This window comes from Ambystoma mexicanum, chromosome 2p (assembly GCF_040938575.1).
Source record: "Ambystoma mexicanum isolate Mex_15411 chromosome 2p, UKY_AmexF1_1, whole genome shotgun sequence".
NCBI lineage: Eukaryota > Metazoa > Chordata > Amphibia > Caudata > Ambystomatidae > Ambystoma > Ambystoma mexicanum.
Genome location: NC_090923.1, coordinates 89,984,770 through 90,011,313, shown reverse-complemented (window position 1 = coordinate 90,011,313; position 26,544 = coordinate 89,984,770). Strand labels below are relative to the sequence as shown.

At 51.2% G+C, this 26,544-nt stretch overlaps 1 protein-coding gene across 3 annotated transcripts in view; it reads left to right on the top strand.

Annotated features, from left to right (window-relative positions):
• Positions 1-26,544, top strand: part of ARIH2 (ariadne RBR E3 ubiquitin protein ligase 2) — a 676,612-nt gene that overhangs the window by 101,521 nt on the left and 548,547 nt on the right. For all 3 annotated transcript variants that reach the window (XM_069643320.1, XM_069643318.1, XM_069643319.1), the window contains exons 3-4: positions 1,320-1,387; positions 2,192-2,255. In XM_069643320.1, coding sequence (XP_069499421.1) covers positions 1,320-1,387; positions 2,192-2,255 — 132 coding nt within the window. The remainder of the gene's footprint in view (positions 1-1,319; positions 1,388-2,191; positions 2,256-26,544) is intronic.

Here is a 26,544-nt window from a genome sequence, read left to right as displayed (position 1 = left end):
CCGAAACCCGTAGCCTTCGTGGGGGGGCGCTTCAGGGCACCCAGGGCGGAGGCGCCCCCTTCGCTCTCAAACCTCCTCTCCGGGGCCCAGACTGATAAGCAGGCAGAGGGGGTGGCGGCTCCCCGCGCTCTGTCCGTTTTGGCTGCAGAGGGGCGCAGCCCGAGCAGACGTGCTCGCAGGGTTCGCCCACCGCGGGTCCACTCATGCGGCTCGCGGGGCCGGCTCAATCCGATGACGATCCCAGGGGACCAGGGATCCTCCACCGGACGCCCCCCGGTCGTGGTGGGAGTTGCCGCTGCTCTTGGGCCCGGTTCCGAGACGGCGCTGCGGCCCCGAGAGTGTCTCCGGCGGAGGGTTGAGTCGGAGGGGGCGGATCTCCCCACCGGCCTGGTCGCTTCTCCTTGGCGGATAGTTCGCCTGTTGAAGACGGCGGGGAGGCTTCCCACGTCGCAGCGATTTCGCCTCCGGGGCAATGTGCTGGGGCGTTCTCTCTGCAGGAGCTCAAGGGCTAAGACTTCGGGAGTACCATATTTCGTTGGCTGCTGCTGCGGCGCGGGAGGGGAGACGGAGCTCGGCTCACACACGTCCTCCCTCTCCGGCGGCCATCTTGAAGTGTGGTATGATTTCTGATGGATACATGTGGTCTGATCCAACTCAAATATAACCCAAATGAGGCTGACTCTATGAATTAACACCCCATAGCTCCAGATATAAATATAGCTGTACCTTGACTGTGCCACTCTTGCCTTTTCTATTGGCCCCTTTGAGTTAATGTCTGCAGTATAATCAGCTGTTTGTTGGATGGCATAAGGAAATGTTTTTTGAAGATTGTATTAACATTAATTATACTAGAATATTTGTAACTATAGTAGGCATAGGTGGTGTGCATTGATCATATCAAACCACACGCAGTTGGTTTTATGAATTTCAACAACAGTGTAAAAGTCTTAGCTGGAATGTGAAGTATATGATTGCATTTCCCTGCCCATGGTTCTGGCACATGTTTGATATATTTTCTTTTTGCTTTAGCTAAATGATATGTATGCTGGATGTTAGTATGGAATTTTATTCTATGGTTTTTAAGATTGTAAGTGTCAATTTTAACAGTATAATTTTGTAAGGGTTTTCTTTGTTAAAACCACAAGCAAGAAAAAGAAAAAAAAGGAATGCTATTTCCTCATCCCTGACCACACCGGTTTGGATGTCGGTGTGGGCTATTTCATGAATCTAAAAGTCAATCTATGTCCTGCGAGGCAGGTTTTTAAAATGATGCCCTTTGTATATTACCTAAAAGATCTGAAATATCTTCTTACTTTCAGGTGTCTCCGTCAGTAACCAAGCTTGTATTAGTTCATTTCCATTGGCAACTTACAGACATTTTGGAAAGGTAGGTGCCTTTGCTCTTACATTTTTCTTGGTTGGACGTCTTTCATATTAAAGTTCAATTCCCAAATAAGCAAATAATATGTTTGAACCAAATGGGTAAGGCAGAGCTGTTAACTGATAAATAAAGCATCGACCTAGCCAGTGGATTTACCTGTTGTATGCGAGTTGCCAGCTACACTCCCAGCGCTCCCTTTTGTACACCTGGCAATACACTCCAATTTCTGTCATAGTTTTACAACCAGCCCGATGAAACGAGGGAGAGAGCAGGAGCACTATGGACCTCTCGATGCTTTTTGCTGTACATGGGTATGGCAGCCATGCTCTCCACTCCTCCACCTACCACTGCCCTTTCCTAATGGATCAAGTACTTGTAGCATTTCATTCCGTCAGTGCGTTTGCTTATCCTACTTGTTATGCAGGAAGATGCGCACAACTTGGAATGTTAGGAAGGTACTTAATCTTGTCGATTGCCTCCAACGACATGAACATATTTCTAAAATTGGCGGTCTGCTACAAATCGGCCAGATATAGAAAATGCAAGCAATCACGCAAGATGCATAGTGACTACATTTCCAGCATTGCTTGTCCCAAAATGAGAACCTCTCTTGTCAGGACGGTCTAGGATGCCCAGATATCCGAGCTTGACTCTGCCAACATATTAAAAAAAACGTGCATGGTTATGACATACTGTCATAACTTTTGTTATCAGTTTATTGCGAACCTAGATCAAGCAAATGTCTTTTTTTGCTAGTTAATAATTAAATTCAAAACACTTTGAAGGCACTGACTGAAATTTCTGTCCTAGGCACAAGTCGAATTCTCCACAGCTTTTAGTTGAAGCAAGAGTTCAGCCTAGTTCATTGAAACACGTAAGTAGACTGTTTGACGAAGGATGATGCTACTCCATGTTCACTTGAAAGTCATGTAATCGTGGCATTTTTTTGTCTTTTGTAATACAAGTGATAATGACTTTAAAATATGATCATCCTAAAGTTTAAATTGGTGTGTGGGTGCATAGGCTCTGATGTGGCCACGACAGCAGCAGTAAGCACAATAAGACAGAGCTGTACAGCACAGTCTTCGAGAGCTGTCAACAAGTCAGATTTTCAGGATATCCAACATGAATGTTGATGAGCCAAAGTTGCATCCGATGGATCCAAATAACAAGTCGCTTAAATATTCAGTGTTATTCTGAAAACCTGATAGGTTTGTAGGCCTAGCGCCAGAGTTGAACTCCACTGCTCAAAAGGATTTAACTTTTACCATTTTTGCAATATTTAAAGTGTTTTGATCCATGTATTTTTGTTGTCACATTGAAAAATGCCCATCATGACACTGTCCACATTAGTCTGTTGCCTTCTATGGTGCCACACATGTCGCAAGTGTGGCCTGTCCCTTTACGTAGAAGAGAAACTTCCTTGGGGAAATCATTCTTTAAATATATTTCTGGCATCTATCTGTCATTTGTATAACGGAGTGGTGCTATGTGGCAGGACCGTGCTAAGAACTGACCTTTGTCAGTGGCAATGGTAGAGATTTAGGGCTGAACCTAGGGCTGAACCTCATTAAGGACATCAAGACAATTGTCTGAGTAGTGCATTGGAGGAAAGCGATCTGACCAACTGAGTGGAAGCTGCAAAAACAAAGGGAAAATGTCTTTGTTGCCCATCCAGATGGCATTCATTATACTTCTGGAATCATTGATCCTTTAAAAGTTCCTTCTTGTTTAAGGAGTTGCATGCAACAATTACGCTCCTTGTAGCCATTGTCAATTTGGCACTAATTGCACATGCCACTTAGTAAGCCCTACCCACATGTTTAATTAAATAAATCGCAATGACCCCTTCCCAGTACCATATATCTCTGTACTAAACTGGTGTTTTCCGGAACATAACGGACTTGCATGTCAATATTAATATTGTGAACTGCACTTGTTCCCATCTGCCATCTTTTGATAGCTTAATCTCTAGCACAATCAAGCATACATCAAGTGCCCTAGCGGCAATAAATGATAGAAAAATCAAATGTTTGTGATATCAGCTGCCGTATCCTTAAAGCATCGCCCGTGATCATGACCTTGGTGCACTACAGAGCGAAATATACTGTCCAAACATTTATGTAGCCACGTGTCTCCACGCAAATGCGGAAGACTCACCCATCCAATGCACAAACACATTACTGAGACCTGTGGATTTGCTTAGAACCCCATGCTTTGCATAGGCCGACCTCTAGTGGGTGCTGCTTAGTATTACATGACTGTTTTTCCAAATTCCAAAATACATGTTGATTGGGCATTTCTGTAAGACTATCGCTACTGTGACTTGTACTATACTCCTGATCCATCACGCGTTGGGGCCCTCAGATTGTTTTTTTCCACCATCGGGTTGATTGCACTTAAGAGTTAATCAAAATGGTACTCTTGCTCGTGATCTAGCGTAATATTTATATATATTTTACCGTCTATTCCAGTCATTAGCCATATCTCTCCACGGAGCACAACGACCACAGGATCTATTATTATGTTATGTTACTTGCCATTTATATAGCGCCTTATGTATCATTGGTATGACCTCAAAGTGCTGGTAGGTTGAACGCCCTCGGGCACCGCAGTTCAAGTCAGTAGATAGAGTTGTATGGTGCGTGGGCGCACCGGATATGTGTGCAGCTGGTGTGGTTGTTGCATGATAGCTGCTTCTTAGCGTAGGTGTGGTGCTGAGAAAATCAGTTGGATGTGTTCAGTCTGGAGGGTGGACACCCAGACTGAGTTCTGGCTGCGTTAGGCCTGAGATGCCTAAGATAGCCGGTATGTGCTCAGCTAGCTGTGGTTTATTTGGGTGACGAGGTGTTTGTTCCATCCATTTCACTTACTCCGTTCCATCGATTCACTTTGCTTTTATTCTCTTTGTTCAAACACCTTGGATTTCTGTTTGTTTGTGGTTTTTCATTCCATTTGCTCTAAGCTTCGATTCTTTAAGGGAAGAGCCATGTTTTCAGTAATTTGCGGAATGACAGATAGTGATGTGTTGAATGTGGAGTGGAAGAGAGTTCCATAGAGTGGGAGCCAAGGCTGAGAATGATGATCCTCCTAACCTGACTGAGTTGGTGTTTGGTATCACTAAAAGGAGGGCAGAGCTTGATCTTGGAGTGTGCGGTGGGTGGTAGGGTTTTAGCTTGTCCTGTAGTTATAGAGGGCCGGTTTTATTCACTGCCTGGTGGGAGATGCATAAGGTTTTGAAAGTCACCCTTCGTCCAACCAGGAGCCAGTGGAGAGTTCTGAGAGCTGGAGAGGTGTGGTCTCTTTGGCCAAGTGCTAGAAGCAATTTGACTGCAGCGTTTTGTGCTCTTTGTAGTTCAATAAGGTGGTCTGCTTGGACCTCGAGGTAGAGGGAGTTGGCATAGTCCAGTCTCGACATTATAATAGATTGGACAGCGGTGAGTCTGTTGGGAAAAGAGAGGAACAGAAAAAATGCGTCTAAGAATTTTGAGGTGGTAATGGCAGGACTTGGAGACGTTGATGATTTGGCGAGAGGGGGTTAGGTCAGAGTCGAGAGTGCCTCGAAGTTTTTTTTTTTTACTGTGGTCGAGGTGGTGGCTGGATTGCCCATGGATGGTGGCCATGGTAGAGGATGGGGGGAGAAGCTCTGTGATGCACACCATTATTTCGGTTTTAGAGGGGTTTAAGAGGAGGTGGTTTGTGGTCATCCAGCGGTACGACGTTGTTTCATCGCCTGCTGTCACATCGCCAGGCTTTTAAACGAGCACATAACAATGTAATGTGCACATCAAATTTTTTAGGGGTGGTGGGAAAGGGCAAATAAGGGTTTGGGCGGGTGGGCAACAGTAAAAAATGTGTGGGCGGAGGGTTTGGGGGAGGGTCCCCCCCAGAAAAAAACAAGAAAAAAAACGATGAGCACATTCGATGGCATGTGTATGTTTAAAAGCCTGGCGATGTAAAAGCAGGCGATGAAATCACATGGAACCCATCCATCGATCAATGTCAAGGAGGCAGGCTGTGAGGTCGGGCTGACAGCTGGGGTTTGAGTTGAGGAGTTTTAGGATTAATTGGGTGTCATCAGCGTAGTTGTAGCACAGGATATTGTGCGGGCGGATTATTCCTGGGAGGGTGGACATATAGAGGTTGAACAAAAGGCATGCTCCTTGTGGAACTCCAGCAGCAGAAGCAAAGGTGGATAGGAGGGTTATTTCTTTTCTATTGTTGAGGAAGGATGATTTCCACTTGAGAGCGTTCCCACTGATTCCTAGGGAGTGGAGGCGGTCGAGGAGGATTGAGTGGTTGATTCTGTCAAAGGTGGCGGAGAGGTCTAGAAGGATTAGTGCTGCGCATCCCGCAGAGTCTGTGGTGATCTTAAGGTATGCCCAGATTGAAGTCAGAGTGGCTTCGGTTCTGTGTCGAGGTCTGAAGCCAGATTGTGCAGGGTCTAGGAGATTGTTGGATTCAACAAAGGAATTTAGTTGGGAGTATGCGGTTCGATCGATGAGTTTAGCAAGGAACCTGGTGTTTGGAGATTGGGGCGGTAGTTTTTAGGGTCGAGGGAAGATTTTTTTTTTAGAAACAGTTTGACATAAACAGTTTTGAAGGCGTTGGGGAAGATTCCTGAGGTGAGGGAGTCATTTATGATGGTTCTTGCGTACTTTCCTGCGCAGTTGGATGAGAATATTTCTTTGAGGATTGAGGCGGGGCAGGGGTCTATGGGTAAGCCGGATGGTTTCTGTGCAGAGAAGTTTGATAAATTGGTCTCTTGGAGTCGAAGGTGGGTTGGGTTGTAGTTGCTGTGGCAGGTGGGGGGTGGAGGGGCTGACTGGTAGGGCGAGTGGATTACGTGACTCGGACATGAGGGCCAGTTTGTTGAGAGAATTTGTTCTGTCGAGCGCAGAGGTGTAGAAGTGGAGAGAGAGTCGCAGAGTGACTGAGATGGGGTCATTTGGTTGGTGGTACAAGTTGGTTTGGTGAATTCAGAAATTATTTTGTGGAGTCCCTTGCTGGTGTTTTCACAGTTGAGAATTAGAGAGTTGTAGTGGGCTTTTTTTGCTTTTAGGATTTCGACTTTGTAGTGGCGATGGTGCCGGGCCAGGGTTGATCTACTCGGGTTGGTTTTATCTTTCCGCCATTTGCATTCGAGGGATTTATACAGTTGTCTTGCCGTCTTCAGTTCTGGTGTAAACCATCTGGGATAAGGGCCACAGCGAGCAGAGGATTTGCAAGTGGGGATGAGTGGGATTAATGAGATATTGAGCCACGTGTCGAAGGAGTCGGTGGTTAAGGGTTCATTATGTGGGGTGGTTGAGGGAGGAGTTTGAAGTAGCGCATCGGCTAGGTCAGGGAGGATTTTTAGTTTCTTCCAGCATTTCCGTTGATTTGGGGGTTCTGGTTCAAGTATGGGGAGGGGGGCAGGTGAGCGAATGGTGAAAGGCACAATTAAGTGATCAGACCAGATGGGTGTCAGGGGGCCTAGATGTATTTGGTCGTGGGAGCTTAAGATGGCATCAAGGGTGTGTCCTTCAGAGTGAGTTGGGCCGTTCATGTGAAGGCGGAGGTTAAGCGCATCTAGGCAGTCGACCAGTGAGTGGGTCATGGGGTTGGTGGGAATGTCCAGCCAGATATTGAAGTCCACCTAGAAAGGTGAGGGTGGGATGGTTTATTTGGATGGTGGCGATAGAATCACAGAGGTTGCTTGGGTATAGTCTGTCATAGCCAGGGGTCTGTAGATGATTAGGAAGCTGTGGGAGAATGATGGGGGGAGGGATAGTTTGACGAGAAGCGATACGCAGGAAGGGATGATTGTCTGGCAGTCGATGATTGAGGCGGAGAAGTGTGACTTAAAAACGATTGCTAGTCCTCCTCCTCTAGAGGGTCTTTTGTGGGATGAGGGAGCAGTCCGGGGGTGGGGGGAGGCTTCATGGGCTATTGGGGGGGGGGGCAAAGTTATCGGAGAACCAGGTTTCGGTGATCAAGACTAGGTCTGGGTTTGTCTGAGGCGAGGAGTTCAAAGATGCTATTTCTGTCTTTTTTTGCTACAGATTGGGCATTAAAGAGGATGCATCTTACTTCGGCACAGGGGATGTTGTGGATGTTGGGGTGGTGGTGGTGGTGGTGGTGGTGGTGGTGGTGGGGAGGAGTGGGTGAGTGGCTGCGAGGGATGGTGGGGGTGGGGGATGGTGGTCAGTGAGCGGAATCTGGGTGGTTGGGAAGAGTAGGCGGGCGGAGGAGGATGGGGTGTGGGAAGGATGGGGTTGGACGGTTGTGAGAGGGTGGTCGGTTGGAAAGATTGATTTGGGGCTGGGGATTCGAGTGTGAAGGGTTAGGGTTTCTAGGTGTGGTTGGTAAAAATTCAAGGGAGAGGGGTTCGAAGCAGGGTGAGGAAGGGGAGGAGGGTGGTGATGTGGAGATTGAGCGATTGAGGTGGTGTGTCGAGACAGGAGGGGCGAGGATTAGTGGGAGATTGAAGGAGACCAGGTCTGTTTTTCTTTTTTCCAGAGTTTTTAATGCGGTTGGTGTATGTGGAAGGGTGGTATGTTAGGGGGGTCGGAGGGCGATGGGGATGAGGCCACTGTTCTTGCCAGGGCAAGACGTGCAGTTTTTAGTGTGAGCTAGTTTGGGATGGGAGGGTTATTCTGGCTTGAGAGTTGGCTAGCGGGTGGGCTAAGTGTGGTAGAGGGTGGGATGGTTTGGGATGGGAGGGGGAGGGAATTATGGGGCGGGGCACGCCAGAGTGAGGCTCTTTCTCTGAATCTAGCTTAGCGGGAGGGACTAATGGCGTAGCAAGGTGGGGTTAGGGCTTGGTTGTAACACAGTATAAGACAGTAATATCTCAGGCAATTTCTAGGTGTGTGGGGCAGGCAGAATAAAACGCAGTAATATCTCAGGGAGAATGAAACCGTAATATCTCATGGGGTGCCTTCTAGACGCGAATCTGCCCAATGGGAGCAATTTCTAGGTGTGTGGGACAGGTAGAATGAGGCACATTATAATCACAGGAAAGATAGAAAACAGTAATGTCGGGGGCGCGAAAGAGCCCGAGCAAAATAGCAGCGGGCTACGAGAGCTCTGCCGGATGAGGGCAAAAACAGCCGATATCTACCCCTTGCAGCGCAGCTAATCGCTTGAAAAGGAGATAACATCTTGGAATGAAGAAGCACCAAAGGGTGAAGTTTGGATGATGAAAATAAAAATAAAACCCCCCTCGCACAGTGGTGCCTGAACTACGCACTGCTGAACGTCTGACTGCATACCGGACAGCGGCAGAGAAAAAAGGGCACGAACGGGGCAGCCTAGACACTAAACACTCAGCCCTGCCCTGATGAGCCCAGATTGGCAAGCAATACCAGGATCAGCGATTGCCACCGGCAGAGAGACCTGCATTTATAATAAGACTGTTGTAGCCCCTGCCCCAGGTCGTGGAGTTACTGTGCAACCGGTGGTTCCATGTGTTGACACCGTGGATAGAGACTACAGTTGCGGAGCCCCAGATAAGGGGGCAGCCCGTCACCAAACCTACCCCTGACGAGAAGGTCGCCTTTGCTGCGTCTTACGGGGTGGGGGGAAACACACAACAGAGCAGTAACAGCGAGTCCACGAGACGCCAACCGCACCGCCTGCCAATCCAGAGCCAGACTAGACTGAACCGGTCACCAAGGCGTTGTCAAGTAAGACAGGCGCAGGGGCAGGAATCACCATGGCGGATCCACCACCGCCTCAGAGTAAAGACCTTGCCCCCAAGTCACTAATCCAGGGAGAGATTTCAGATCAGGAAACAGAAGATTCCCGATGGCCAATCCCAAGCTCCGAACAGGCATCACACGCTGCTATGGGAGGCTTCTTCTGGCCACAAGGCTGCAAACTCTAAACATGTACAGCGGACTGTCTCGGCACATTCGGCAGGGACGCTGATCAAATCAAAGCACGTTGCTCACAAAAAAACACATTTTGCGGGGATTGGGTCCTCCGATGTATTTCTCATCTATGACAGTAATCACCACAGCTCTGCTGCTTCAGAAAATCTTTCTGCGTCCTGCGTCGATGTCGATACGCCGCCCTCGAGGACCTCCTCCGAAGGCTGACGTCATTGGATGTTATAAGTAGGACGCACGACGCCCGTAGCCTCAGTTCCGTTTTTTTCCGCAAACATGTTCGCTTCAGGATTCTCGGCGCGCCTCGACTCTTTGGAGTTTCCGTTGTTTCTCGGTTCTTCGAACCTGTTTGTTTTGTGAAGTTTCTTCATCGTGAAGGATGTCTACCTAGTCTTCTACCCCGCGTCCGGGATTTAAGAAGTGCGGGGACTGTGGGTCCAAGATGTCAGTTACGGACTCGCACGACGCCTGCCTCTGGTGCCTCGGGGAGGCCCATGACATGGATGACTGTGTCGACTGCCAGTTGCTCACGTCTAAAGCCTTGCGGGAGCGCATGAAGTTATCGGTAGGTAAGGTGTCTAAGCCACAGAAGTTGAGGTCTGCGGGGCTTTCGACAGACGATTCGAGAGGTGACTCTCCGCATCGTCGTCGGAAGTCCAGAGGGTCTCGGTCCCGGAGTCAGGCCCGCCACTCCTCTGCCTCTTCGAGGCACTCCCGGAAGCGCTGTCATCGGTCGCCTTCCCCGTCCTCTTCCGAGGACTCCGCCCGTCGGCGGGTCGCTTACCCTACCAAGCAGGCGACGCTGGAGGAATGGGCTTCCTTCGGGAAGAAAATGTTAGCGATTCTCGAATCGCAGGGCACCGGTCCGTCTGCGCCTCCCGAGTGGCGTCGGTCGTGATCGGTTGAGACACCGCTCGCACGCCTTCGGGCTCGGGTGGTTGGCACGATTCGCGGGAGAGGTCTCGCTCGGACAATGGGAATCGTTCTCGTCATGCCCGGTCCAGGTACCAGTCCTTGACGCGCTCGAGACTGTGTGAACCTGTGATGTCTTCGAGGAAGACGTTGGCGCAGAGGTCGTCGAGGGACTCTTTCGAGGCCCCGCCTCCGTAGAAGTCATCGCCTGTCGAAGGACACGCTCGGGGCTCCGGCCTCGAGGCCTGTGTCAACGCCATCGATGCTGTCGGCGCCACGTTCAGCGTCGACGCCGATTCACTCGATGCCCTCGACGCCTTTCGAGGCTGTGTCGACGGGGGTACCCCGAGGCTCAGTGGAACCCCCTAGAAAGGCTCTGGCCAAGGTCAAGCATGGCTTTGGTTCACATTCTGTGCCTTCTTACCGCCATCTTGAGTTTATTTCAGAGGTGGATGAGGGCTCTGATGATGGCATGGTTCCTAATACGGTGCCAGACGAGATTCTCTCGGGCCATAGCCAATTTGAGGACCTGAGACAATCCCTGCACAATGCTAGTGGGCTGGACACCTCTCCGGCGCTCATGGCAACTCCTCGTACCGGCGCCTTATGTCGAGGGTCACCGAGTACTTGGGATGGTCTGCTCCCCCGGGGGAGTTTCTTCAGGATGACTATACTGAAAATCCTCGACCTTGGTCCACCAACTGACCCGGTACTGCCGTTTCATATGGCTCTACAGAGGAGGGTGGCGGCGCCTTGGACTGCTCCGGAGAGTCTCCCGGCAGTGGGCAAGACTTTGCCGCGAAAATACCGCCCAGCCAGTAGCGACCCCTGCTACTTGTCCACGCACCCCACTCCGGAGAGTTTGGTGGTGCAGGCGGCTACGGCCCCCGCAAAGCAGGCGTCGTATCCTGCCATCCCTCCTGATGGGGACGACAAGCGTTTTGACGGCTGGGCGAAGAAAGTGTTTTCTTCAGGGGGTATGGCGCTTCAGACAGCCAACTCCTGTATGTGTCTTGTCACGTTTCACGTACACTCTGTGGAACTGTTTCCTTAGCGGCTGAACATATTCCCGAAGGGGACGAATGGGATAGTTTCCTTGCCATGTTTCAGGATGGCAAGGATGTCATGTGTGAGGCCGTTCAGTCGGGTTTGGACATGGCAGATTGCGTCAGCCGGTCCATGGCGGCGAGCACCGTGATACGCAGGTTTGCGTGGTTGCGGAAGCCTGGGTTTGCTCCTGATGTGCAGGGCCGGCTCCTCAACATGCCCTTTGACGGGGAACATCTTTTTGGCTGCAAGGCTGACGAGAGCCTTGTGCGGTTGTGTGAGAGAACGGATCTCAACGACCGGTGGGGGGTGTCTGTACTCCCACTCCCTATATGGTGGAGGAGAGGCACAGGAGACCCCAGCCAAGATTCTCTATTCGGTAGCAATGGTCGAGCAATCAAGGCCTAGCTTCTCAGGAGGTGATGATATGATATGATATGATATGATATGGTATTTGTAACGCGCCTATACACGAGTGTTTCAAGGCGCGACGAGGCAGGGAGGGGGGGAAACAAGGGGAAGACAGACAAACGATCCTACTAGGCCAGGTGTCATTCAGATCGCGCAAGTGCAGAGGTAATGGGAAAAGGAGAAGTGCAGGGGGAGGAGGTGGGGGGGAAAGTGCAATACAGGGTAAGTAGCGTAATAAAATAATAAATAATAAATAAAAGGGCCAGCTGGTGGCAAGTGCGAGGTAAGTGCAGAGCAAGTGCTGGGAAGGCGGCTGTAGGGATGCAGTGACAGTCCCGAAGTGCAGGGGGAGCCAGGGAGGCAGTGCAAGTGGAGAGTGGCTGGGCCCTGGGCAGGCAGCTTCGTCCGAGCGGTGCTCGTCGGCGTCAGGGCGTCGGCGTCCTGCAAGGCGGAGGTGTGCGGGGCACCTCGATGACAATAGTTCTGGACTGCAAAGATTGTAGAGACGGGAGCCCAGCAAGGGCGTCGAGTCGTCCGAGTCTTTGAGGTCGTCGGGTGGCGGGAAACCCACCGGCAGGTTTCTCCTCGGTGCGTTGGTCGTCCTCGACTTTCTCCGGCAGGATAAGTTGCAGGCCGGTTCTTAAGTACAGTGTATCCCCAAGCCCCCACAAAGGAATATCCACACTCTGTATTGGTTAGAACACAGTCTTTATATAATCAATAGTTAAGGTTATGTACATTCATCATGATAACTCACTTTGTACTCTGGCAAAATCTACAATGACAAATATTTACAATCCTAAAGTGGTACCACCCTAGATCTCATTGAAGTGCATGAACAATACTGTACAATGTCACACAGACCAATAGAGTGAAATCAGCAATAGAGAGAGGAGAGAAAATAAGATGGTTGAGCAATAGGCAGAATACTGACCCCTACCACTAGGCACAGTTCTGTGTGGAGATCCCCCCACCTGGGCAACCTGTAAAGAAAGATATAGCACAAGCCCAGTCCATATATTGCTCTGCAAGTCTTGTTTTCCCCTATAATATTTTTACCCCCCCAATGTACCTGGTGGAGTCGAGTTCCTCGAAAAGGCGTCGACAAACGTCGAGGGACTCGCTGTTCGGCGACGGGGAATCGACGGCCCTTCTTGAATGCCTTCCCTTTCAAGCGGGAGGCACGGGGTGTCGAACGTCCGTCGACAAACGAGGTAGAACGATGTCAAAGAGGCGGCAGCTTCGTCCGAGCGGTGCTCGTCGGCGTCAGGGCGTCGGCGTCCTGCAAGGCGGAGGTGTGCGGGGCACCTCGATGACAATAGTTCTGGACCGCAAAGATTGTAGAAACGGGAGCCCAGCAAGGGCGTCGAGTCGTCCGAGTCTTTGAGGTCGTCGGGTGGCGGGAAACCCACCGGCAGGTTTCTCCTCGGCGCGTTGGTCGTCCTCGACTTTCTCCGGCAGGATAAGGGGTCGACGATGCGGTCGAGAGAGTCCTTCGATTGAATGTTCTTAGGCAAAGGAGCGGACGGCTCCGGTCGTCGGCGGCACGGCGTCAAGTGGTTCCCACGGCTGGGCAACACAACTTCGACGGGCCTCCAGCGGTTCCACAAACCTGCGAACCCTGGTCGACGGCAATGGACTTCGACGGCGTCGATGTCCGGGTGCTTCACTTCGATCTCCTCGGCGGTCCCGTCTCGGGTCGACAGCCTTTCGAGGATCTGTCTTCCAGGGCGCTTCGGCGAAGATGGAGCGGTGCTCGACGGTCCCTCGGAGCACGGGAAGAGGGCGCCTTACCAGGTCCTCTCTCGGGTCAGTCCTCGACGAACACGGCAGTCTTCGGATCGGTCGAAGCAAATGCAGCAGCAAGTCGTCTTCTTCCAGCTGGGCGTCGAGGGTCAGCAGTTCCAGTTACTCTTGAGTGGAGACTCAGCTTCTGAACGCTTCTGAACTCTTTTCCAGTGGTGAGAGGTCCCCAGATATACTATCCTCTCTCTCATCCACGCTGCTGGCACACACTCAGCAGCCAATCATACTGCAGGGCATTCATGCAGTCAGTCAGCCAATCAGGCACACAGTGCATTCAGGCCACAATCCTCCCTTCCAGACACTCACAACAAGGAATGTGGATTGGGACAAGTACCCAGCCATTCAACACTACACACTGCATTCAGGCCAGTTTCGGGCAGGGCTGTCTCAGTCTTTGTCTCTCATGCCAGAAACCAGACAACCACAACAAGAAGTGTATATTGGTCACACACTCCATTCACCCAGGTCCCACCCACAGGAGGTACCCACAACATACAGTCACTGAGAAGGCTCCAATCAGTCTAGCTGGGCCTTCACAACAATACCATACATGGAACTTCCACCCAACAGCCAGTCAGGGGGAAGGGACAGAGACAGGGCTTCCCAGGACTTTGGGAAAAACAAGATAACAGGCCATAGAAAGCAAGAGGCCACAGGGGCCATCTTGTTTCCTATCAGGAATCAACAGATCCCAATGGCAGGGCCAGGGTGTCCCAAAATGGAGGACACCCAGAGCACCTGTCAATTTCAGCATGGAGCTTCCACCAGCCCATACCCTGCTCTGGGGTCACCCACAGGTGCCCAAAAACATACACTAGGGGCACAGGGTTGTACCCCTACCCATGGGTGCCATAAGGGTATCCCATGGGTCTGTTCACCAAACCAAAAGAGAGAGCTGCACTGCCAGGAGTCCCATATGGACTCTGGGGCAGAAAACATAACAGAACACACGGTAAAAAGCAGTAAAAGGACAAGGATTCAGAGGCCCTGTCCCTCAGATGCATTTCCAGCATCACAGTCGCCCCCCCCCCAGACTGAGGTGGAGGGTGTCTAATCTCCCACGGGATAGACACCCTCATCCAGACGGTCAACATACCTTCTGGAAAGGCCATCTGCATTATCGTGACTCTTCCCTGGTCTGTGCTCTATGGTGAAGTCTAGCCCTTGCAGGCTAATGGACCACCTGAGCAATTTCGGGTTCTCACCCTTCATCTGCATAAGCCACTTCAGGGGCTTATGATCTGTTTGGACCTTGAAGGTAGACCCCGTAAGGTAGGGCCTAAAACGCCTAAGGCTCCAAACTATACTAAAACACTCCTTTTCAACAGTAGCCCACCTAAGTTCTCTACCCTTGAGTTGTCTACTGATGAATATGATAGGGTGTTCTCTCCCTTTGTCATCTAACTGGGACAAGACAGCTCCAATTCCGGTGTCGCAGGCATCCGTCTGGACGATAAAGGGTCGGCTGTAGTCAGGCGCACTCAACACAGGTGCCCTACACAGACTTTCTTTCAAGCCATCAAAGGCCCTCTGACAGTCTTCGGTCCAATTAACCTTCCTAGGCTGCTTGGGTGACGTTAGAGCTGTGGTGCAGCTATGGTCCCATAGTCTGCCATGAAATTGCGATAGTACCCAGTGAGACCCAAAAAGGCCCTCGCCTGGGTTTGAGTAGTGGGAGTCTTCCAGTTCTGTACATCCTGTACTTTACTGGCGAGAGGTTGGATTTGACCCCCTCCTACTTCATGACCAAGATAGGTAACTTTCCCCTGAGCTATCTGGCACTTGGTAGCCTTGATAGTGAGGTTAGCCCTTTTCAAGGCCTGCAACACCTTATCCAGATGTTTCAAATGCTCTTCCCAGGTGGAACTGTAGACGGCAATGTCGTCTAAGTAAGCCACACAAAAGGCTTCCAGCCCACTGAGCGCATGGTTGACCAATCTCTGGAAGGTGGCAGGGGCATTCTTCAACCCAAAAGGCATGACCCGAAACTGGTAGAGTCCCTCAGGTGTTGAGAAGGCCGTCTTTTCCTTGGCATGGTCCGTCAGAGCTATTTGCCAATAGCCTGAGGTAAGGTCATAGGTGCTCACAAACTTAGCAGCACCGATGGTGTCCACGAGCTCATCAGCCCTGGGCAATGGGTGCGCGTCAGTCTTGGTGACGGCATTGACTCCTCGGTAGTCCACACAGAACCTCCAATCCTTGGTACCCGCCTGGGAACTTGCCTTGGGGACAAGGACAACTGGACTGGACCAGGGACTGGTTGAGGGCTCAATAACACCCAGATCCAACATCTTGGCGACCTCAGCCTGGATGTGGTTCTTGACGGTATCTGACATACGGTAGCACCTGCTTTTGACAGGTACACTGTCACCAGTGTCAATTTCGTGCTTACACCACGGCGTAAGGCCTGGCTTCAGTGAAAACAGAGAGGCATACTGTTGGAGCAAAGCCCGACAGGCCCTCTGTTGCTCTGTTGTCAAATCTGGAGAGAGATGTACTCCCTCCACTGAGCCATCCTGAGGGTTGCTATGCAGCAAATCAGGAAGGGGCTCACTCTCATCCTCTTCTTGCCCAGAAGCTAGCAAGAGACATGAGACTTCCGCTCGCCTGTGGAAAGGCTTGAGCCTGTTGACATGGAATAGCTGAGGAGCTACCCCAGGAGCTCCCATGTCAACCAGATAGTTGACTTCGCCCATCTTGGAGATGATCCTGAAGGGTCCAGTCCACTTGTTTGCCAAAGCCCTAGGCTTGGTAGGCTCCATCACAAGGATTTCCTGTCCCGGAGTCCAATCCACTTGCGAGGCTTTAAGGTCATGCCAGTACTTATTCAATTCCTGGCTGGCCTTGAGATTTGCTGTTGCCTGACCCATCATCTGTGTCATCCTCCGTCTGAGGCCTAACACATAGTCCCCCACTTGCTTGGCGGGACCCGGAGGGGTGGCTTCCAAGCCTTCTCTGATCAAGGCGAGGGGCCCCCTTACGGGATGTCCAAAGAGTAACTCAAAGGGGCTGAAACCAACACCCTCTTGAGGTACCTCCCTGTAAGCAAACAGCAGGCATGGCAGGAGGAGATCCCATTTCCTCCTTAGGGGTTCTTCCAAAGCCCCTAGCATGCCCTTGAGAGTTTTATTAAATCTCTCCACCAGACCATTTTGTCTGGGGGTGGTAAGAGGTGGAGAACTTGTAGGTTACCCCGCACTCTTTCCACATGGTTTTCATGTAACTCGACATGAAGTTGGATCCTCTGTCAGAGACATCCTCCTTGGGGAATCCAACACGGGTGAAAATGCCCAGGAGAGCCCGGGCAACCACCTTGGCCGTAACCGTCCGAAGGGGTATCGCCTCAGGGTACCTGGTGGCATGATCTACCAAGACCAGGATGAACCGATGTCCACCTGAAGTGGGAGGGTCAAGGGGACCGACTATGTCGATGCCCACCCTCTCAAATGGGGTGCCAACCACTGGCAACGGCTGCAGTGGGGCAATGACACTGCCTCCAGTCTTGCCAGACAACTGACAAGTTGGGCAGGTCCTGCAGTGGGACTCCACCTCTACTCCCATCCGTGGCCAGTAGAAATGGGCAGAGAGCCTCTGCTTAGTCTTCTTGGTCCCAAGATGACCAGCCAAGGGCACCTCATGCGCCAACTGCAGTAGGAAGGGCCTGTAAACCTGGGGTACCACCAACCTCTTGCGGGCACCAGGTTCAGGCTTAGTGGGCTCACTAACAAGGAGCTCACCCTCCCAATAAATCCGGAAATTCCTAGGCACCTCTCCTTGTGCCTGGGCCAGGGCCTGTTTCCTCAGTCCCTCGAGAGAGTGGCACTCTCTCTGTCCCTTACAGAAGTCTGCCCGGGAGGGTCCCCCTTCAGCTAACAAGCATTGAAGGTCGGGATGATCCTCCGGGTTGAGAACCTCTCCCACAGGAGAGTCTTCTGCCTTTTCTCCCAAAGGAGTTGAGTTGGGGTTTTCCACTGGACCCAGCCCGTCCGGAGCATGGATCCCAATGGGTGCAGCAGGAAGAGAAGGTGCTCCCTCCACAGAGGTGGCCTTCTTGGTCTTCCTCCTTCTTGCCTTAGGCCTCGCCTTTGGCTCGGGTATCTGACCCACAGCCAGACCCGGTGTCACCTGTGATCTAGTGACGGCAGCAGCAGTCATGGGAAGACCATCCGAGATCAACCCCAACTCTACTAGATCATTCCCTAACAAAATGTTAGCAGGGACATTGTCCTGAACCAGGACAGGAAGCTTCGCTGTCTTGTCCCCAATCATGAGTGTGACTAAGGCTACAGGTGATAATTTGGGAGGCCCACCAGCTAACCTGGTGGTTTGCAGAGGAGCACCTTCATAGTCCTCTGGCCTGAGCAGGGTCCTGTCCACCACTGTCATGCTTGCCCCAGTGTCTCTCAAACCAGTAGAAGGCTGGCCATTCAAGAGGACACTTCTCAAAAACCTACGGGTGTTCTGTGGGATAGTCGCCAGTACTTCCGCGTACTGGTCCCAGGCCCCAAGGGACACTAAGGAAATCTCCACCGGAGCACCAAATGTGATCCCGGCAGAGGGGTGGAGGACAGTGGCCTCCACCTCAGACACGGGGTAAGGGTAGGTCAGGCTGACAGCCTGTACTCCAAGTGCCTTACCTTTACACTTGGGGTCACCCCTTTTGTGATCCAGAGCTCCACAGTCCCAACAAGCGCCAGGAGTGCGGGGTACGGTACTGGAACCACTGGGAGCCTGCTTTGCAGCAGGTGGACCACTACTCTTATTCCCACCCCCAGATGACTTATCCCCACTAGATTTTTGGGTCTTAGGAGAGGAAGGTTTTGGTTTACCCGACTGTGACTGCTTGGGGGACTCCTCAGCTTTCTGAGAGGCCCCCTTCTCCTTATCCTTGTCCTTCCCACTGGAGTCCTTAGGGGACACCCGGTGGGAGACCCACTTGTCAGCCAACCTAGCCAGCTTAAAGGGGTCCAAAATGTTCTGGTCAGCCACATACTGACGCAGCTCTGGTGAACAGGCTTCAGAGAAATGCTCAAAAAACAAAAGGTGGGACAATTCAACAAAAGTCTTAACCTTGTATCCATCGATCCACCCCATCATGTTCATGTGCGCTGCACTCACCCAGTCAACCCAAGACATATTCTCCTTTTTCTTAAAATCCCTGAACCTTCTAAGGTATTGGGTAGGTGTCTTGCCGAACTTGGCAATCAAAGCAGACTTCATACACTCGTACTGACCCCTTTCTTCCACACTCAGCTTCAGAATACAGTCATACCCAGTTTGAGGCACTCTGCTTAACAAACACTTCGCCCAATCTCTTTTATCCACATCATGAATCTCACAAGCCATTTCAAACGCTTCAATCCATTGGAGGATATCCGAACCCTCCACAAATACACCAACCAAATCTTTCATAAACTTGGTGGCTGGGGACCTGACACTCTCACTGGTTCTAGCTGAAGTCTCCACTCTAGCTTTCTCTAGCTGGATCCTCTGACATTCAGTGTCCTGGCTCTTGAGTTCAAGGTCCTTATTTTTGAGTGCAACTTGTTGAGCCAACTCCTCTTTCTTAAGCTCAGCATCTATTTCCAACTTGCGGTATTCAAAGGCCAATTTCATCCTTAATAACTCAAGCTCTAAGGAATTGCTGGAGTTTGGAACAGAGGCAGCAGGAATGGCGGCATTCCCAGAAACAGATTCAGCAGAAACCCCAGGGGCAGAGTCCTCATTGGTGGCATTCCCCCCCTCATCAAGAGTTTCACTATCAGTCTGGTAGTCCACCAGGGCAGCTATCAGCTCAGCCCTAGACTTATCCACAAAGTCTAACTCCCTAGCTTCACAAGCACTCTGGAGAGCCTCTAAGCTCATCCGAGTTAATTTGCCATTCGCAATAGACTCCATTGTTTGTAATGCAGTTACCTTGTACACAACTAAACCTTAATTCAATAAAGGGCAAATATCCTTTGTAAGTGGCACGGTTATACACTGATTCTTAAAACCATAAGCATCCCACCGCTTGCCACCAGTGTGAGAGAACGGATCTCAACGACCGGTGGGGGGTGTCTGTACTCCCACTCCCTATATGGTGGAGGAGAGGCACAGGAGACCCCAGCCAAGATTCTCTATTCGGTAGCAGTGGTCGAGCAATCAAGGCCTAGCTTCTCAGGAGGTGATGCAGGCCGGTTCTTAAGTACAGTGTATCCCCAAGCCCCCACAAAGGAATATCCACACTCTGTATTGGTTAGAACACAGTCTTTATATAATCAATAGTTAAGGTTATGTATATTCATCATGATAACTCACTTTGTACTCTGGCAAAATCTACAATGACAAATATTTACAATCCTAAAGTGGTACCACCCTAGATCTCATTGAGGTGCATGAACAATACTGTACAATGTCACACAGACCAATAGAGTGAAATCAGCAATAGAGAGAGGAGAGAAAATAAGATGGTTGAGCAATAGGCAGAATACTGACCCCTACCACTAGGCACAGTTCTGTGTGGAGATCCCCCCCACCTGGGCAACCTGTAAAGAAAGATATAGCACAAGCCTAGTCCATATATTGCTCTGCAAGTCTTGTTTTCCCCTATAATATTTTTACCCCCCCAATGTACCTGGTGGAGTCGAGTTCCTCGAAAAGGCGTCGACAAACGTCGAGGGACTCGCTGTTCGGCGACGGGGAATCGACGGCCCTTCTTGAATGCCTTCCCTTTCAAGCGGGAGGCACGGGGCGTCGAACGTCCGTCGACAAACGAGGTAGAACGATGTCGAAGAGGCGGCAGCTTCGTCCGAGCGGTGCTCGTCGGCGTCAGGGCGTCGGCGTCCTGCAAGGCGGAGGTGTGCGGGGCACCTCGATGACAATAGTTCTGGACCGCAAAGATTGTAGAGACGGGAGCCCAGCAAGGGCGTCGAGTCGTCCGAGTCTTTGAGGTCGTCGGGTGGCGGGAAACCCACCGGCAGGTTTCTCCTCGGCGCGTTGGTCGTCCTCGACTTTCTCCGGCAGGATAATGGGTCGCGATGCGGTCGAGAGAGTCCTTCGATTGAATGTTCTTAGGCAAAGGAGCGGACGGCTCCGGTCGTCGGCGGCACGGCGTCAAGTGGTTCCCACGGCTGGGCAACACAACTTCGACGGGCCTCCAGCGGTTCCACAAACCTGCGAACCCTGGTCGACGGCAATGGACTTCGACGGCGTCGATGTCCGGGTGCTTCACTTCGATCTCCTCGGCGGTCCCGTCTCGGGTCGACAGCCTTTCGAGGATCTGTCTTCCAGGGCGCTTCGGCGAAGATGGAGCGGTGCTCGATGGTCCCTCGGAGCACGGGAAGAGGGCGCCTTACCAGGTCCTCTCTCGGGTCAGTCCTCGACGAACACGGCAGCCTTCGGATCGGTCGAAGCAAATGCAGCAGCAAGTCTTCTTCCAGCTGGGCGTCGAGGGTCAGCAGTTCCAGTTACTCTTGAGTGGAGACTCAGCTTCTGAACGCTTCTGAACTCTTTTCCAGTGGTGAGAAGTCCCCAGATATACTATCCTCTCTCTCATCCACGCTGCTGGCACACACTCAGCAGCCAATCATACTGCAGGGCATTCATGCAGTCAGTCAGCCAATCAGGCACACAGTGCATTCAGGCCACACTCCTCCCTTCCAGACACTCAAAACAAGGAATGTGGATTGGGACAAGTACCCAGCCATTCAACACTACACACTGCATTCAGGCCAGTTTCGGGCAGGGCTGTCTCAGTCTTTGTCTCTCATGCCAGAAACCAGACAACCACAACAAGAAGTGTATATTGGTCACACACTCCATTCACCCAGGTCCCACCCACAGGAGGTACCCACAACATACAGTCACTGAGAAGGCTCCAATCAGTCTAGCTGGGCCTTCACAACAATACCATACATGGAACTTCCACCCAACAGCCAGTCAGGGGGAAGGGACAGAGACAGGGCTTCCCAGGACTTTGGGAAAAACAAGATAACAGGCCATAGAAAGCAAGAGGCCACAGGGGCCATCTTGTTTCCTATCAGGAATCAACAGATCCCAATGGCAGGGCCAGGGTGTCCCAAAATGGAGGACACCCAGAGCACCTGTCAATTTCAGCATGGAGCTTCCACCAGCCCATACCCTGCTCTGGGGTCACCCACAGGTGCCCAAAAACATACACTAGGGGCACAGGGTTGTACCCCTACCCATGGGTGCCATAAGGGTATCCCATGGGTCTGTTCACCAAACCAAAAGAGAGAGCTGCACTGCCAGGAGTCCCACATGGACTCCGGGGCAGAAAACATAACAGAACACACGGTAAAAAGCAGTAAAAGGACAAGGATTCAGAGGCCCTGTCCCTCAGATGCATTTCCAGCATCACAGGTTGCAGACCTCAAAAGCTGCAGTGAAGTCATTGGGCGATGCAGTTCGACAAACTCCGCCTTTTCGTCCTCGGGGATAGCAATGTAGGGGTGGTTACTTTCGTTATTATGCATCCTTTGGTAAAGCGAGAGGAGCTGCAAGTCAAAGGGGCCACCGTAGGAGTGCCAGAGGTGGAAACCAAGGTACTTGAGGTGCCAAGGCCGCTTGGCCTGTTGCCTCTTTGCCCTCAGGCAATGCCGCTTCAGCTCAGTCATGAGGCAATGTCCAATGGTTCGCCGGTTGGGGGAAGGCTGGCGCAGCATCTTGCAGAGTGGCGCGCCATTACTTCAGATGTGTGGGTTCTGGAGATCATAACCCACGGCTACTGTCTTCCTTTCCGGCAGAGGCCTCAAGACAATCCACCGGGAAATCTCTCTTTGAAGAGTCCGGATCCGCTCCTTGCGCAGGAGATTCAATCCCTGCTGGAGAAAGGCGCCATAGAACTGGTGCCTGTAGCGGAGAGAAACAAATGATGGTATTCCCCTTATTTTTTTGATTTCCAAGAAAGACGGGGGATTGAGACCCATCATGGACTTGCATGGTTTGAACAAACTCCTCAGGAAGGACAAGTTCGATGGTTACTCTCTCGTCCTCCAGGCCCTTCAACTTCAGGACTGGTTGGTGTCTCTCGACCTCAAGAACGCTTATTTTCATGTGCCAATACATCCAAAGCACAAGAAGTACCTGAGGTTCGCGGTTGGCGACTCGCACGTTCAGTTTCGGGTCCTGCCGTTCGGATTGACCTCCGCCCGAGGGTTTTCACCAAGCTCATGGTAGTGGTGGCAGCGCACCTTAGGAAAGGGGGGATTCACATCTACCCCTACCTGGACGGTTGGTTGATCAGGGCGTGCTCTCCCGAGCAGGTCCTGGATCATCTGTCAGTCAGTCACTCTCTCCACAAGCTGGGCTTCTCCCTCTACTTAAAGAAGTCCCATTTGACACCAACTGGGAGGCTCCAGTACATCGGAGCAGTGCTCGACACGTCCCTGGGGCAGTGTTTTCCTCCCCAGGTGAGGGCTCATCACATTCAGCAGATGGTGCACAAGTTTCAGCTTGCCCAGAGTCTCCCAGCGTTCGAGTTCTTGAGATTGCTCGGCCTCATGGCATCCTGCATTCTTCTGGTGCCGGAGGCCAGGTTGCGGATGAGATCTTTGCAATGGGCACTCAAGCTCCAGTGGTCTCAGTCGTCCGGCAGGATGTCGGACCCTGTTCAGGTGCCGTCCTCGGTCGCCCAGGACCTTCCGTTGTGGGCCGTCAAAGACAATCTGTTGAAGGGGGGCTCCATTTTGGCTACCCTGGCCGGAGGTGACTATCGTGACGGACGCATCCCTCATGGGATGGGGCGCTCATGCCAACGAGTTGACAGCGGTTGTTGGTCTCCGTCGGAGTCCAGACTTCATATCAATCAGTTGGAGCTGAGGGCCGTAAGGCTAGCCCTGAAAGCTTTTCTGCCGACTGTGCGAGGGAAGAATGTCCTGATCCTGACTGACAACACGGTGGCCATGCATTACCTCAACAAAAATGGGTGGGAGGGCAGGGTCACTACCTCTGTGCAGGGAGGCGATACAGCTCTGGTTCTGGGCAATCCAGCAGGAAGTTTCGATCTCGGCAGTTCATCTGGCCAGAGACGAAAACGAGACGGTCGGACACTCAGAGCAGGTAGAGTGCGATCTCTCACGAGTGGGAGCTGGCTCAGGAGATTCTCATGGAGATCTTCACCCTTTGGGGGACCCCTCAAGTGGATCTCTTTGCCTCCAGTGTCAACCGGAAGTGCGAGAGGTTCTGCTCGCGGGAATTTCCTCCGAAAGGAGCCTTAGGAGACGCGTTCGTGGTGGTGTGGTCATTCCCACTGCTGTAAGCGTTTCCTCCAGTCCCCGTCATTCCGCAAGTGCTGCAGAGGTTACGGAGGTTCGGTTCCCGGATGATCCTCATTGCTCCGGCGTGGGCCCGTGGACGTGGTACCCAAACCTTGTCGACTTGTCCATCTGCCCTCCACATAGTCTTCCCTACCGAGACGATCTGCTGTCACGGGAGGGGGGGGTCAGGTTCTCCATCCAGAGGTCAGATCCCTCAACCTTCACGCTTGGTTTCTGAAAGGTTGAGGTATAAGGATTGGGACCTCCCTGAAGACGTGATGGAGGTGTTGCTCTCGGCCAGACGGCCAGCAACAAAGTCCCTGTACCGTTGCCGTAGGTTCTGCGACTGGTGCAGGGGTAAGAATGTGAATCCTTTTTCATGTGACATTCCTGTAGTTCTGTCTTTTTTGCTTTCTGTGGCCCACAGGGGCCTGCAAGTGGGTACCGTTAAAGGTTACCTGGCGGCGCTGTCCATATTTAAGCGCTCGTCTGAAGAGTGTTCCTAATTTAAAATTCCTTTAATTTCTCAGTTTCTGAAAGGGCTCAATGTGTTCCTTCTGTCACCTTTCCAGGTGCCCGGTTGGGATTTGAACCTTGTTCTCAAGTTTCTGATGGGTGCTCCGTTTGAGCCTTTGCATTCATGCCCTTTGAGACTGTTAACTCTTAAAACTGTATTTTTGGTTGCGGTCACTTCCGCTCGCTGAGTGAGTTAAAGGCACTTTCAGTTAATCCACCCTTCATTGTGTAAGGACAGGGTTGTCCTTAGAGTTCGTCCTTCCTTTCTTCCGAAGGCGGTGTCGGAATTTCATTTAGGCCAGAAGGTTGTTCTTCCGGCGTTTTATCCTCCTCCACATCCTGGTAAGGAAGGGGATAGGCTCCATAGGCTTGATCCTAGGAGAGCGTTGAGCTTTTATATTTCACGCATGTCCCGGGTCAGAGTGGACGATCAACTCTTCATTGGTTACGCTGGAAAGCGTTTGGGACAAGCTGTGACGAAACAGACTGTTTTTGCTGGATTATGTTGGCTATCTCTGAGTGTTACCGCTTGGCGGGTAAGGACCCACCGGTTGGCTTACGGACCCATTCTACCAGGGGTATGGCTGCCTCTACTGCCCTACAGAGGGGTGTCCTATTCGTAACATCTGTGATGCAGCCACCTGGGCTTTGGTACATACTTTTGTACGTCACTACTCGCTCGATTCCATCCGGGGGCAGGATCTGTCCTTTGGCAAGGCGGTCCTTTACTCCGCAATTTGATTGGGCATTCTAAATTTCTGTTTTCTAAATTCTTTTCCCGTCTCCTTTGGTACTGCTTTGGGAGTCTGTCATAGATATGGAACACGTCGGAGGAACCAATCCCCTCGAAGAACAAGTTTCTCTTACCTGGTAACGTTCTTTCGATGGGATGGTCCGACGACGTATTCCATATCGCTCCCTCCCTGCCTTCCCCGCTACAGAATTTCTTGTGCGATTGCAGCTTATGTTTCCGCAAGGCTTTGTGTGGTCAGACTGGCAGAAGACTGGTGTCACACGTTCTGTGGAAAAAACTACAACTGAGGCTGCGGGCGTCGTGCCTCCTACTTATATCATCCAGTGACGTTGGCTGTCGGAGGAGGACCTCGAGGGCGGCTTATCGACGTCATCGACGCAGGACGCAGACGCCAAAAGATTTTCCGAAGCAGCACAGCTGTGGTGATTACGGTCATAGATATGGAATACGTCGTCGGACCATCCCATCAAAAGAACGTTACCAGGTAAGAGGGTAACATGTTCTTTTTGATATATGTTCAGATTCACCTAAACTTAATCGGCCGATCAAGGCACTTTTTTATGCAGATGATCTTGTGTTAATTTCCAAAACCCCAATTGGTCTTTAGAAATTTCTATCTGCTTTTGAAATCTACATCATACAAAATTAATTAAAGGTTAACACGGACAAAACGCAAATAGTCGTCTATGCACCAGTTAAATCTCAGAAACCACACATTACATTGTCAATCAACAAGGTCCAATTAGCAATAGTCAATCGATACCTAGGCATGGTTTTTGAGGGTACTCTCGCAACCAAAGGTCGGATGGAGAGAGTTGACATTAAGTTAGTCACAGCCATTTCGCAGACAAAGATCATTTTGAAACGATATGGAAAATGTTCCCTTACTCCAGCACTTTTGTTTTGGGACCAAAAAGTCGTACCATGCTTGCTCTATGGCCTGAAACAGGCACTCAATTACCGCGTTTGCGGTTATGTAAACTTGAAGCCAAATTCTAGAAACAAATATTATGTCTTCCACAATCTACTCCCATCTCATGGCTGCGGTATGAACTGGGGCTTTGTACGCCCTTTATCAATGGCAATTGTGTATGAAATGTCTCATTTCAACACCATACAATGTCATGTTGAAAGTCTTGGCTATTGTCATGACCCTTGGCCCTGGCCCTCACTGCAAGTCAGCCTTCCAGTTAGGGCCAGGTCAAATGCCTTTAAAACCTCATCCAAGACTCTCTTGGATGGCTGAAAGGCGCCAGGCTCATAACCATCATGAGTCCCAACATTAGAATGGGCCTATTTACTTGTGACTATTTAACTGGGGGTTACAAGGAACTGAGCTATGTGGTCTAGTCTTTTGGGTGTGGCAGGCCTGGGACTATTTTACCTGGACTGCTTTACCTGAGACTATTTCAACCGCACCCAAACAGCAGAAAATGATTTGCGTTATTCTGCTGTGGGCAGCGTAACGCTCCGTGTCCAGTTCTTTGATGCCAGCTTACCTGAAACAGAGGACCTGCAGAGAGAAAGAACACTACGAAACTTACCTGGTACAGTATCCTGGCTTCAATCCATCGCCGACTTCTC